The sequence below is a fragment of the Colossoma macropomum genome, unplaced genomic scaffold (genome assembly GCF_904425465.1).
Source record: "Colossoma macropomum unplaced genomic scaffold, Colossoma_macropomum, whole genome shotgun sequence".
Taxonomy (NCBI): Eukaryota; Metazoa; Chordata; class Actinopteri; order Characiformes; family Serrasalmidae; genus Colossoma; species Colossoma macropomum.
In genome coordinates, this window is record NW_023494806.1 from 30,187,308 (window position 1) to 30,201,997 (window position 14,690).

At 40.4% G+C, this 14,690-nt stretch overlaps 2 protein-coding genes across 3 annotated transcripts in view; one reads left to right on the top strand and one right to left on the bottom strand.

The window, feature by feature from the left end:
• Positions 1-14,690, bottom strand: part of LOC118827063 (zinc finger protein 850-like) — a 47,873-nt gene that overhangs the window by 26,842 nt on the left and 6,341 nt on the right. The window lies entirely within an intron of this gene.
• On the top strand, positions 1,958-7,165 carry LOC118827374 (zinc finger protein 239-like). 2 transcript variants are annotated; one of them, XM_036598712.1, is made up of 2 exons: positions 1,958-2,053; positions 5,097-7,113. In XM_036598712.1, exon 2 carries the CDS (start codon positions 5,210-5,212, stop codon positions 5,990-5,992), a length of 783 nt encoding a protein of 260 aa, XP_036454605.1. In that variant the 5' UTR covers positions 1,958-2,053; positions 5,097-5,209; the 3' UTR covers positions 5,993-7,113. The 2 variants fall into 2 exon arrangements, with proteins under 2 accessions (XP_036454605.1, XP_036454606.1); XM_036598713.1 differs by lacking the exon at positions 1,958-2,053 and adding an exon at positions 2,538-2,747 and having other exon boundaries at positions 5,097-7,165.

The window sequence follows — 14,690 nt, forward strand, 5'->3', positions numbered from 1 at the left end:
AAAACATTATGTTAAGCCACTAGATAAGATCATTACTACTAGAATGAAAGGAGAGACCATGATTTCTGCTACGAAAAAGTCCTCTTTATTAACACCAGCAGAAAAGTCTTATAAAGACAGACGTGAAGAGCAGGAAAAGTCAACACTAGCCATAGTGACCCACACTAACCCACAGCCCAACACAAAATACACACACACCACACAATAACAGAACAACATTAACAACATTAAACAACTGATACCCTTTTAGGGGGAGTGAGGGGGGAGGGGGCGGTGCAGCTTTACAAACCGCACCCCTGAAGCTCCTTTCCCCAAACTGGAGCCAGTGGCTGCCACCACAGTACAAATCATAAATGAGTCAAAAACAAACTGCTCTATGACCAGGAAACAGTAATTTACCAAATATTCTGGCCCAACAGCTCACATTACTCAGCTCTGTTTGAATGAAGCTGCTTCTGTGTTGTTTAATCTATTTTAAACCCATCAAATCTATTCAGAACTCAAATGTGTCTCCAGCTGTTTGTCTCAGAGTGAATGAAGAACAGTGAGTGTTAAAGTGTCGGACAGCTTCCTACCTTCAACAGTTCAGCTCTTCTTTCTGCTCCTCCATCAACACTGTATGAGCGCTCTTTGGACTGCTGACCACAACACAAGCTTCTGCTTCTCCGCGTTAGTGCAGTTGAAGAAAGTCATAGTTACTGAATCAGCGCCACCACCCGGCTTGAAGCGGCTTCACGTTGGAACCACGTGGACAGGTCGTTATGTTTAATCCCACCTGCATTCAGTCAAGCCCCGCCTCCAGCGCTTTGCATATATGACGGTTTTATGCAGCATCGTGATACAGATTAGAAAACAAATACTTAAATGTGCAGAACAACTTTCATGCAATAAGCCAATCAGCAAATGATATTTTTCAAAGTTGCACTGCCTCATCTCATCGTAAAAAGCTTTTTCAGACAAAGCCTATGTGAGCATACTGTCATCCTCAGTTTTAAGTTTAACTAGCTGGTCAGTTAGTTTTGCTTGCTCACTCTAATCACTCTAAAGTTTGACCTCAGTGGCAGATGTCAGGACAGAGCCAGTCGAGGAGAAGCCTGACTGCCTTCTATTTCTGCTATTATATCAGACACATGACTGCAAAACACAGAGGGTGAGTCCCCAATTAAAAAACACAATGTGTGGGTGAGAGTGGAGAGAAACGACTAAAAACAAACATGAAACATGTCTCTAACATTTGTGTGGGAACTTCTTTTTGGAAAGCAGAATGTATTTCACTAAAAATCATAGAAAACTTACCTGTATCTTTCCTTTTTCACAGTAAACGGGTTTTGGACAGTACGACGCTAGCATTACCGCTACTGAGTGCTGATTGATCCAGTGGGAAACAGCTCTGGTTAAAAAGTTGCTTCTGTGTTCTCTATCTATCTATACTTGTATACATACTGACTCTAAATATATACACATACACAATATGTCTCAGAGTGAATGAAGAACAATGAGTGTTAAAGTGTCGGACAGTTTCCTACCTTCAACAGTTCAGCTCACTCCAATACGGTTATGAAGATTACTCACCACAGTGTGTAATCAATAACTTGTTTTCAGCAAAAAACCCACAACACGCTTGTATACAAGCAGATCACAAATATGGTTACATAATAGCACACATACAGAAAGAGATGGATGTGTAGGCTTTTAAAGGGGAATTTCACAGATTAAAATGAAAACTTTAAATTATATTTATATGTCACCATGTTGAACCATGAATGTTCTGAGTTCTTCGCTCTGCTGTTACCCAATCAGAGCGCTGGAGGCGGGGCTTGACTAAATACGGGTGGGATTTAAAATAACGACAGATCCGCCTGTTTCCGTGACCGCGTGGTTCTTCCAGTGTAAAGCCGCTTCACGCCAGGTGGTGGCGCTAATTCTGTAACTATAACTTTCTCCAACTGCACTAAAGCGGAGAAGCAGAAGATTGTGTTGTGGTCAGCAGTCCACGCCTCCGCGCCCATACAGTGTTGATGGAAGAGCAGAAACAAGAGCTGAACTGTTGAAGGTAGGAAGCTGTCCGACACTTTAACACTCACTGTTCTTCATTCACTCTGAGACAAACAGCTCGAGACCCATTTGAGTTCTGAAAATAAGATTGGATGGGTTTAAAATAGATTAAACAACACAGAAGCAGCTTCATTCAAACCCAAGAGCTATTGTGCAGGAATATTTGGTTATGTATTTGTCTGTTTTACTCTAGTTAATTAATACTTTTATGTTAATAAAGCTCTTATCTAGTGAATTAAAATGCTGTTTTGGTTTCAAGTCATCTTGGCCTAACGTTACTTATTGGTATTAATATAAACACACTCATTGTCATTGTCAAACACTAAAGATGAGGCATATTTTTGTTAATGATATGTGCTAGATAAAATATGTGTATAGTGTGTGGTCTACAGGACTGGGACTGAAGTCCTCTGGTCTAGCTGTATAAATTTCCTGAAAACTGGTGGTCCTTAATCTTTAACTCTCTCTCCAGACAGCAAGAGTGTGAAAATGCTGTGATAGGGTGGGTAGTAATATTCATGATGAACTACTTCTTCTTGTAGACCTTTTGTGGTCAAAACAGTAAATAGTGTCTCAGTGATTTAAATACACAATTGTTGATCTTGTTGAGAAAAAAAGATGAATTTATTTAATGTATAGGGCCGTTGCCATGGCACCAGAGAGGGGCCAGGGTTTGGATGACTTACACGCAAGTGAGTAATTGTTAATACAAACCCATTTCCAAAAAAGTTGGGACGCTGTACAAAATGTAAATGAAAACAAAATGCAATCATATACAAATCATTTAAATTCTATATTTCTTTGAAAATAGTAAAAAGACCCATTTTGAATTTGATGCCAACAACACATTCCAAAAAAGTTGGGACGGGGGCATGTTTACCACTGTGTTTCATCACCTCTTCTTCAGTCTGTAAGTGTTTTGAAACTGAGGAGACCAACTGATGTAGTTTTGAAAGTGAGATGTTTTCTCATTTTTGTTTGATATAGGATTTCAGCTGCTCAACAGTTTGGGGGCTCATTTGTCTTATTTTTCATTTCATAATGCGCCAAATGTTATCAGTGGGTGACAGGTCTGGACTACAGGCAGGCCAGTTCAGCACCCAGACTCTTTTAATAAGGAGCAATGCTGTTTTAATAAATCTGGAATTGCTGAAACAAGTGAGACCTTCCCTAAAAAAGACGTCATCTGGATGGCAGCATATGTTGCCAAAACATGTCTATATCATTCAGGATTAATGGTGCCTTCACAGTTGTGCCAGTCACCCATGTCATGTGCACTAATGCACCCCATACCATCATGAATACTGGCTTTTGAACTGTGCACTGATAACAAGCTGAGTGGTCTTTAGCCCAGGGGACACAGTGTCCATGATTTCCAAAAAGAATTTCAAATGTTGATTCTTTGGACCACAGGGCACTTTTCCACTTCCCCTCAGTCCAATTTAAATGAGAAACGTTATTCTTGAATTGTTGCACTATTTGATCATGCAGTCTTTCACAGAGTGGTGACCCCTCCCCATCTTGACTTCTGAAAGACTCAGCCTCTCTGGGATGTTTTTTTTTATACCCAATCATATTACTGATGTGTTGCCAATCAACCACCATTTTTTTTTCTTTTTTTTTAAGCATTACACATCTTTCCAAGTGTTTTGTTGCCCCCGTTCCAACTTTTTTGGAACATGTTGTTGACATCAAATTCAAAATGGACATATTTTTCAAAAAACAATGAAATTTCTCGGTTTCAACATTTGATATGTTGTCTTTGTAGTATTTTCCTTTAAAAATACAGTTTACAAGATTTGCATATCATAGCTTCCTATTTTTATTTACATTCTGCACAACGTCCCAACTTTTTTGGAAATGCGGTTTATATAAATAAAACATTCTGGTTTATTTAACACTTTTTTGTTTACTACATAATTCGATATGTATTCCTTCATAATTCTTATATCTTCAACATTAATCTACAATGTGGAAAATAATAAAAATAAAGGAAAATATTGAATGAGAAGGCATGTCCTGTGTCTAAGTGGTTATCCCACAACCCCAACTATTGGGATTATCATGAATGAACTTATTACTTTTTAATAATACAGACAGTACAATTGCTTGCTTAAAAAAAACACTTCATTGGCACTCTAAATGATTAAATGTACATATGTCATACATTTGACAAAAATGTCAGGTAGAAACTTAGAATTCTAACACTTGAATCATAAATGTCTCTGATTCATGTACGACCTCTTTTCATATCTCAGATGTTGAGGTTACTCTCTGATAATCTTTCCATGTAGATATTGTTTGTGCAACAACACTAAACAGTAGGCCAGTGTATCACTGTTCCTGTGCCAGCCAAATCTTACTGCAGGTCTTTGACAGTGAGCTAAAGGGTTTTGCTTTGCATAGCTGGTCAGCCTACAAGCAGTTTTTTCACAGATATTTCTTAGCCTTCCAAATCTTTCTTTGACATCAACAGTTGTCCTTAACTTTTATTTCTTAATGCCATTTCAGACAGTAAAAGTTTATAAGCAAGATAAGCATGTTTATAAGCATCCTAAGATGTTTGAAAGATCTCATCATTTAATATGCTCTGTAATTGTCTATATTTGACTCGGATTAAGGTGTAACAAGTCAAATAAGCTCAGAGACCATACCATGCATACGGCACATTCACATTTTGGCTCTTTAACGACCTTGTAAAGCATAGGATCCAGTAACATTCAGTGAAAAATGTACATAGGATAAATATATCAGGTTTGGAATCATTTTGTTTACCATAGGATGTAATAGTGGTGGTTTCAAATACTCCCAGTCATTTTTGCCTTGTACAAATCCAGCTTGGCCCCAGAGTTTCCAATATTGGCATTACAACACGATTTCAGTGGTGTATATGTCTATTTACAGTAACAAGGTGATTGACCACATCAAATGGAAGTTTATTCTTTTTTACACTTTTTGCAAGTTGATGTAAATGGAGCATTCATGATTTGGGACTACTTTTGTTGCATTGCATAATGAGTTTAGATTTTCTTTCCTTCTAGAAATAAATGATGTCCTGTTTCAAGTCATCTGCGCTTTCCTACCCAGCTTAAATGTGCTTTCATAAACATGTTGGGACATTTCCCCAAGAGGAATATTAAGCTGCTGAAAGAATATGGCATCCAGAATACGTTCCAGTACTCAGCAAACATCATCAGGTACGCGTCACATGAACATATCTCGCAGACAAAAACAGAAATGCAGCAAAGAGAGAACTCACTACTGCTTGGAGTGTGGAAAAAGTTTTACTCTACAGAGTACTCTCAAAAGACACCAGCGCATTCACACAGGAGAGAAGCCGTATCACTGTTCGGAATGTGGTAAGAGTTTTTATCGGCAGAGTTATCTCCAGGAACACCAGCGCATTCACACAGGAGAGAAGCCGTATCACTGCTCCGAGTGTGGGAAGAGTTTTACTGCACAAAGCTCTCTGCAAAAACACCACCGCATTCACACAGGAGAGAAGCCGTATTATTGCTCAGAATGTGGGAATAGTTTTAATCGTCCAAGTTCTCTCCATCAACACCAGCGCATTCACACAGGAGAGAAGCCGTATCAGTGCTCAGAGTGTGGGAAGAGTTTTAATCGTCAGAGTACTCTCCAACATCACCAGCGTATTCACACAGGAGAGAAGCCGTATTACTGCTCAGTGTGTGGGAAGAGTTTTACTGTACAAGGATATCTCCAACAACACCAGCGCATTCACACAGGAGAGAAGCCATATCACTGCCCAGAGTGTGGGAAGAGTTTTAATCAACAGTGTAATCTCCAAGAACACCGGCGCATTCACACAGGAGAGAAGCCATATTACTGTTCAGAGTGTGGGAAGAGTTTCAGGCATTCAAAGACAGTGAAGACACACAAGTGCACTAAGATCAGTGGTGGAAATGGGGAGTAATGTATGTAACCTTAACATTCTAACATTCTGGGAGTAAAAGTCTCCAGTAAACGGTGCTTCCAGCCTAGAAATCAAACTGTTCATAGAGGAAAACCAGCTGTTTCTTAAAACACGAGCATAAAATGAAATATAACTTCCAATTATGTGTTGACCAAGTCAAACCTTAACCATAAATAGTTTCATTTGTAATGTTTGAGGAAAAACATCCGAGAAGCGCCACATTGAATTAAAATGAAGTTATTTACTTTGTAATTCAGTGCATCCTATATAGTATAGTGTTTCTGATGAAATGATGGATATTTTGACAAACATTTTTGTGCTTGGCTCCTTGAGTCCCTATTTTGCTCATTTGATTTTCATGCATTAACTGATTAATGTTTGTGGCAGTTGAAGTGCCACTTTGTCTTAGCTTTCAACTTTTAGCAGTATACATGTTGGGACTGCTACAAAAGAGATATGACTCTGGAGACTGCAACAGTTTTTGCTGTGCCGGGCTGAACTGAACAGCATTGAAAACACAGCACTATGAAGGACTACAAGACATCAAGCTATTTGAGTGAGGTACTGCTGACCTCATTATGGCCTATGCATGCCTGTTCTATGTGGCATAAAGTCCTGTACAGGCCAGACTACAACTCATCAATGAACTTTTTATTACCGTTTTCAGAGACTTTAAGGACTGTTGATGTTGTTTGTAATGCTTGGAGAGTGGCTGTTCCTTGAAGGGCAATCTCCAGTCTATCCTACCAGACATGGCAGTTGCCTCTAGTACAGGAGTTTGTACTGGATATCTGCTGTTTGTAGAATTGGGTAGAAGGTGACCATTTGGGGATTCACAGAGAGCGATTCTTGCCGACATCATTAAGATGCGCATGATGACACTGTTCAGTTATGTTTCTAAACTAATCCAAGTCTGCATTATAATAGTTTTGATTTGCAATGATGAATCAATGTGTACACAATTCAGTATGTAGATATATAGATGGTCTAATTTACATATAATTTGCATAAAAGTATACCTACTCTGACCAAGTCTGTGTTAGGCAGGTGGAGATGGAGAGACACCTGTAAGTGTTCTCTCATTTTCTCTCTCTCTCTCTCTCTCTCTCTCACTCTCTCTCTCTCTCAGTTTTTTGCCTGCTGATTTATTTCTGTAAGCTTTTGTTTAATTAAACCTTTGCATGTGAGTTTATGTATTTTTGTGAACATTCTTTTTCCTATTTTTATTATTTAAAAATGTATTTTTTTTTATGTTGCTGTGAACTCATGTCTGCACTATGGAAAGGAACTTTCCTCCTCACAGTGCCAGGAAAGGGCTGTGCTAGCAGAACAGTTGCGGGGAGTGCTCTCAGATGCCCCTGGCCACACCTGTGGTGTGCAGCATCAAATAAAAATCCCTCTCGGAATGGTGGTACAGCAGCGGCCCTACAGAGTGCCCGTGTCCTACCAAACCACCATAGCGGAGGAGATTCATCGCATTCTGGTCACCAGTATCACTGAACTATCTGACAGCCTGTAGTCCAGCCTCATCGTCATGGTACCTAAGCCTGATGGTTTGTGGAGGTTCTGCAACAACTTCCAAAAACTCAGTGAAGTCTCGCAGTTCGACTCTTCATACCCTTTTCCCTTAAGTGTTTAAATAAGGCTTGTTTTGTGTCTACCTTAGACCTCGCCAAGGGATACTGGCAGGTCATCCTCTCCCTAGAGGCATGTGAAAAAACAGCCTTTGCAATCCGAAGTGATCTAGTGATGTAATTCCATGTGGGCAGAGCATGTTGTACAACTACAGATGCCTCTGCAAGGCTAGACTCACAGCCAATGCCACAAAATGCTACCTCATTGGGAGGGGGCTTTTATGGCCCAAAGAGAAAAAGGTTGCTGCCATAATTAACTGTCCCCCACCCACTAAGACTGAGGAATGTGTTTTCTTAAGGTTCGCCAGCTGCTGCTGGCAGTTCGTGCTCATCTTCTCTACCCTCTCTCCTCTTAAATGCTAAATTACCACCTGACCACAGAACCAGTCCTTAGGAACCCTGACTTTGACAAACAGTTTGTTGTACAGACTGATGTGTCAGAGAAAGGTTTGGGAGATAGGATTTCGACAGTGAGGATAGGATTTCGACAGTGAGGAACATCAGCTGTAAACTTACCCCTGCTGATTAGCATTATGCCGCCCTGGAACAAGAAGCTTTGGCCATCAAATGGGCCATCAAAGAACTGAGGTACTATTTGACTGGTAGGCCTTTCATTTTAATCACTGACCATGCACCTAGGGCTGGGCGATAAAACGATAACGATAAGTATCGCGATATAACTTTTCCTCGATAGAGCGATAAGACAGGTTTGATAGATTTTCGATACAATACACCATTCTCACACTTCCACGTTTTAGCGAAAGCCCTGGTGGCGCTTTCTACTGCAAGGAAAGCGACACTACTCTGCTGTCGCCAGTAGAGGGCGCACTTCCGAATTTTTCGACTTGATTAGAGAGGGAGGGGGCCACGAGTAAAAAAAGGGTTGCCAAATATACTTTAGCAACGGCTGAAACGCGGAGTTATACAGTCCCTGTCTGAGGGGATGTTATCGGCGATCTGTTCTCCTGTGACCGAGTGTGAGTGAGGAGGTCAGTGGTGTAACTGTACTGTCCTACGGCGAACTCACCTCTTTACTAACATCCTAACAGCTTTAGCGGTGTTAAATCACGTCTGCAGCGCCGTGTTACAGCGCCAAACCGTCATATTTTAGTATTAGTGCATTCTCGAGCAACGAAAGTGAAAGAAAGAAGTGGGTTCATGTTCGAAAGTAAACTGAGGAAGCTGTGAGGCATTGGAGAGCGGGAGAGCGCTATCTTTCCAGGCTAGCTGTTTTTAGCTGCTGGCTAACTTGAAGCAGCGCTCCGGCAAAACACGGTGAATTGATAATACGGTAGATCAAACAAGACACAAAATCACTGCTTTCAGTTTAAACGTACCTAAAAGGAGGACTCTGAGATTCACACTGCAGATAATGCTTTTACACAGCGAGCGTCAGATATACTGCGGTTCACCCCTTAAACTACTGCGATAGCATAGAGAAATACAGTCGTCGCTAGCTGGTGTCTGAATACTGTGATATGCTCTGACATGGATGTGGTAGGAGTGACAGCAGTGACCTACCGAACCGAGTTGACGTTGTTGAGAAACTAAAGAGTTTAGCACTGTTGTTGGCCACTTGTTTAGCATTTGTAACGGGGTAGCCAAGTGCTCGTCACCAGACCGCTAAAAATAATCTGTTTTCTTTCTTAAATTATGACTATTACAAAAATTTCAGCTCTGCATTTCAAGCTGATAAAAACAGCTCAAAAACTTTCTCCCACTGTCCCAAGACAGATTAGTGAAATGTTCCACTGTTTGCCGAGTGTTTGTCATGATCGGACCATAAGTGATAGTTTAAAACCACAGTTAACCACCCAGGAGCAAAATCAGCCTTCAAACGTGAAAGAAATCATGATCATGATTAGAGAATTTCTATGTGTGCATTTCTTTTGTATGAAGGTAAGAAGTGCTATTTCACATTTGTGTTAAAGGAAGGAGACTGAAGCAGTAGTTGGTGTGTTTGTGTTTGTCATTCTTCTTCTTTTTTTCAGTATTACAGCACCGGTTGTGGTTCCAAAGAATTTTACTATGGTTGGCATGAGGGAAGGCAGGGAAATTTGGTAGGGTGGCAGTGTTAACTGTTGAAGAGTTGTTTCGCTGATCGCCAACAAACACATGCTCACAATGATAATGTGCGACCAGGGGTGGGAGTAAATGTGCAAGTGGGGTGGTGTAGAGTTGTTCTGTCAATAGAAAAACATCGAGATGGAAGCCAATGACAATGAAATTTTGGGGTGACATCTGGGGTGGCAAATCAGATTTTACAGAGGGTGCTGGCCACCTCAGCCACCCATTTAAAACTGGACAGGTTGCCAGTCCATTGCAGTTTATATTTAGTTTTTATAACTTTTAGAATTTAGGTCAGAATAGGGTGAGTGGTTAAATATACACAGAGCACAGAGCCAATTCATTTAAATCCACGATTTATCATTTTTGAACCTGAAATAACATTGTTTAATCTTATATTCATTTAACCTTAATTGATACAATTCAATACCATGCAAAGAAGAAACCATATATAAACAGGATCCAGAAATGCTGCCACCTTCTATGGGGCTGAGCTCGGTTAAGATGGACTGAAAGGCAAAGTGGAAAAGTGTTCTGTGGTCTAAAAAAATTCACAGAAATCATGGACACCATGTCCTCCAGGCTAAATAAGAGTTATCAGTTATCAGTGTTATCAGTGCACAGTTCAAAAACCAGCATCCCTGATATTGTGGGGGTGCATTAGTCAAATGACATGGGTGACTTGCACATTTATGAAGGCACCATTAATGCTGAACTATATACAGTCCCTGCCACAATTATTGGCACCCCTGGTAAAGATTAGTAAAAAGGGTTGAAATAAATTCACCATTTTGTGAATTATCTTTTCTCAAAAAATTGAGAACAATCCAACCTTTATTAAAAAAAATACTTTGAGATTCTTTTTTTTTGTTATTTACTATTTTTAACAAAACCATATGTGTCTCAGTTATTGGCATCCCTAGGAATTCTTAGAATTAAAATGCAATTGAAACATTTTATATATATATATATATATATATACATATATAGTGTGTGTGTGTGTGTGTGTGTGTCCATATCTTGGTGTCAAATCAAGTCTCCAAAATTACATTCAAAAGCCACCTCCATGCCAACAGACTATTTGGAAGACATGCCAGGATAAAGCCTTTCCTGTCATCTAACCACAAAGGTAAGTGCCTGGAGTTTGCTAAATGCTATCATGACTTTGACTGGGTCCAAATGAAAATTGAGGGTTTTTTTTAACAAACACAAGGTGGGTTTGGCATAAAAAGGATGATTACACTGAAAAGAACCTGATGCCCTCTATTAAGTATGGGGGAGGATCTGTGATGTTTTTCCTCCAAAAGCCCTGGGAACCTCATTAGGGGACATAGCATCATGGATGCCATGAAATGCCAGGTCATTTTAAACCAAAATTTGTCTGCCTCTACCAAGAAACTAAAAATGTGTGCATGGATCTTCCAGCAGAACAATGATCCAAAACATATGTCCAGATCGACACAAAAAAGGGTTTACTAGACACAAAATCAAGCTTCTGCCATGATCATCTCAGTCCCCTGATCTAAATGTATAAAAACTCTGTGGGGTCAGCTAAAGAGGAGAGTGCATAAGAGAGGACCTAAACATGCCCCTGTCCCAAATTTTTACTAGAATGGGCAGTCGTGGGCTGGAGGTTAGGGAACCAGCCTTGTGACTGGAAGGTTGCCGGTTCTGTGTTGCTGGCATGAAACTTAAAGTACACATGACGATGGGATAGTGGCAGCTCATTTCTGATTCAGTTTTCCAAAACAATTCCGTCCAAAGATCAGAAACACTGGTTTCTAAAACAAGTCTGTCCAAGAATCTGAAACACTGATGAACATGGTTAGCAGGACCCTGCTTGATTTCAGTGTGTGTTTACACTAACAACAAATGTGGCACAAATGCAGTAATATTGAGTCACTGCTCAGCATGGGTAGAGTTCATAATTGTAAAGACTTGGCCATTCAGAGAGACTCAGAGAGTCTACTACCATGCTCATTGTTGTAGTGTACAGACAATGAGCAAACTCTATGGGGCCATCAGAAACTACAGACTGCACACCCTGATGCGTTTTTCATCATCACAAGGGATGTTAATCATGCAAATCTGTGATGATGTCGCTGGCCAGGACACATCACAGGACACATCTGTGATGATGTGATGATGTCAGTGACATCACAGCTATCCTGTAGATGAGGCAGCAAAGCCAAAGTAAAACCTGTAAAGAGAAAAAAGTTCATTAAAACTGTAGCTGAATGTGAATGTACTTACTAGTATTAAAATAAGAAATGGCCATGTAAATTTTGTTGATTTAGCATATGCATATTCTCATAGTTGATGGTGAGCCAATGTTGTTATCCCTATAATCTGCATTGGTATATTCCAGCCTCAATTAGGGTGGGGCTTGGACTATAAAGCCTGATTTAGGGGTTTCTTGGGGAGAGTAAAAAGAGTAGGCTGAGGGAGCCATAGTGCCCTTAGGGGCCATGTGGCCTCCAGACATATTCGCTTCAGACTGATGTTTAGACTGTAGAGTGTATGAGTGGCTGCAGGATATTAGCTGAGGAGCTGATGGAGTCACCTTAAAAACTAGTTTTGTTTTCCAACCTCGAACACTGATTGAGAGCGCTTGAACCAATCTGGATGTGTGCGACATTAATTGAAGGGGAACCCAAGGCTTCTTTCCTGCACATAGCCTCACACTACTGGTGACACCGTGTCCCACTACACATGGTGATGATGGTGCACCACATCAAAATCTCAAGTCAGTGCTATCCAAATTCTACCAGGACATTGAATTTGGCCTAGCTGAACAGAAAAGTTGTTCTTAGACTCTAGTTTAGCATTCGACACAAACATACCACAGTAACTTATTAAAAGGCTGAGCTTACTGGGCCTGAACACCTTCTGCAATGGGATCCTGGACTTCCTGACTGGGAGACCTCAGTTTGACAGGATCGACAAGGACTCCTTCAGCAACACCACAGTGAACACTGGCACACCCCAGGGCTGTGTGCTCAGTCTCCTACTATTCACATTACTGACTTATGACTGTCCTTCAAAGCAGGTCAAATCACATTCTCAGGTTTGCTGATGACACTACAATAGAAGATCTTATTAACAACAATGAGTCAGCATACAGGGAGGAGAGGGAGCAGCTTGCAGTATGGTGCAGATACAAGAATCTATCTCTTAATGTTGATAAGACAAAAGAAATGATTGTTGACTTAAGGACTCGCAGTGATCACTCCCCACCTCACATCAATGGTTCGACTGTGGAGAGAGTTAAAAGCTCCAAATTCCTTGGTGTGCACATCACCGACAACCTCACCTGGACAATATCACCTGCCAAGCCAAGAAAGCCCAACAGCAACTTCACTTCCTGCAAAGAATGAAGACACAACCTTTTTGAACTATGTTGCTGGCATCAAATTTAAAATGGACTCTCACTGAGCACTTTATAAGGAAGACCTGTGCACCTACACATTCATGCAATTATCTAATCAGCCAGTTATATGGCAGCAGTGCAATGTATCCACTCAACCATCAAAATGGGGAAAATGTGATATCAATGATTTTGACTGTGGCATGATTGGTGGTGACAGATGGGCTGGTTTAAGTATTTTTATGACTGCTGATCTGGGATTTTCACACACAGCAGTCTCTAGAGTTTACTCAGAATAGTGCAAAAAAGAAAAAAACAGCCAGTGAGTAGAAGAGAAAAGTCTTGTTGAGAGAAGTCAGTGGAGAATAGCTAGACTGGGTCAAAGTGACAGTAAAAGATACACTAACACAGGTCGCCACTCTGTGCAATTGTAAAGAGCAGACAAGCATCTCAGAATGCACAGGGCATCAAACCTTTAGGTGGATGGGCTACAACAGCAAAAAAATATGTTGGATCACAGTTCTGTCAGCCAAAAACAGACAGCTGGACAGTTAAGGACTGGAAAAACATAGCCTGGTCTAATCAATCTCAGTTTCTTTTGAGGCACACAGATGGTATATATCTAACACAGGTAAATATTTCATACTCACATATTAATCTTTTTAACCCCTTATCCTATTCACTGTTTTTTATTTTTCACTTCAAAGACTTCTAGCTTCTTTTTCCTTTTAATGTTTTTTACAGTCTGTGAACCTGTCTGATCTGTTTAGCATGTTACATGTCATATATGTGTACACTCACTGTGATAGAATCCTTATACAGTGGTGTGAAAAAGTGTTTGTCCCCGTCCTGATTTCTTATTCTTTTGCATGTTTGTTACACTTAAATGTTTCAGATCACCAAACAAATTTAAATATTAGACAAAGATAACACAAGTAAACACAAAATGCAGTTTGTAAATGAAGATCTTTATTATTAAGGGAAAAAGAAATCCAAACCTACAGGGCCCTGTGTGAAAAAGTGATTGCCCCCTAAACCTAATAACTGGTTGAGCCACCCTTAGTAGCAACAACTGCAATCAAGCGTTTGCAATAACTGGCAATAGTCTTTTACAGCACTGTGGAGGAATTTTGGCCCACTCATCTTTGCAGAATTGTTGTAATTCAGCCACATTGCAGGGTTTCCGAGCATGAACTGCCTTTTTAAGGTCATGCCACAGCATCTCAATCGGATTCAGGACAAGACTTTGACTAGGCCACTCCAAAGTCTTAATTTTGTTTTTCCTTAAGCCATTCAGAGGTGGACTTGCTGGTGTGTTTTGGATCATTGTCCTGCTGCAGAACCCAAGTGTGCTTCAGCTTGAGGTCACGAACAGACATGACAGGACATGACAGGACAACAGACAGACAGGACATTCTCCTTCAGGATTTTTTGGTAAACAGTAGAATTCACGGTTCCATTTACCACAGCAAGTCTTCCAGGTCCTGAAGCAGCAAAACAGCCCCAGACCATCACACTACCACCACAATATTTTACTGTTGGTATGATGTTCCTTTTCTGAAACACTGTGTTACTTCTACGCCAGATGTAATGGGACATACACCTTCCAAAAAGTTCAACTTTTGTCTCG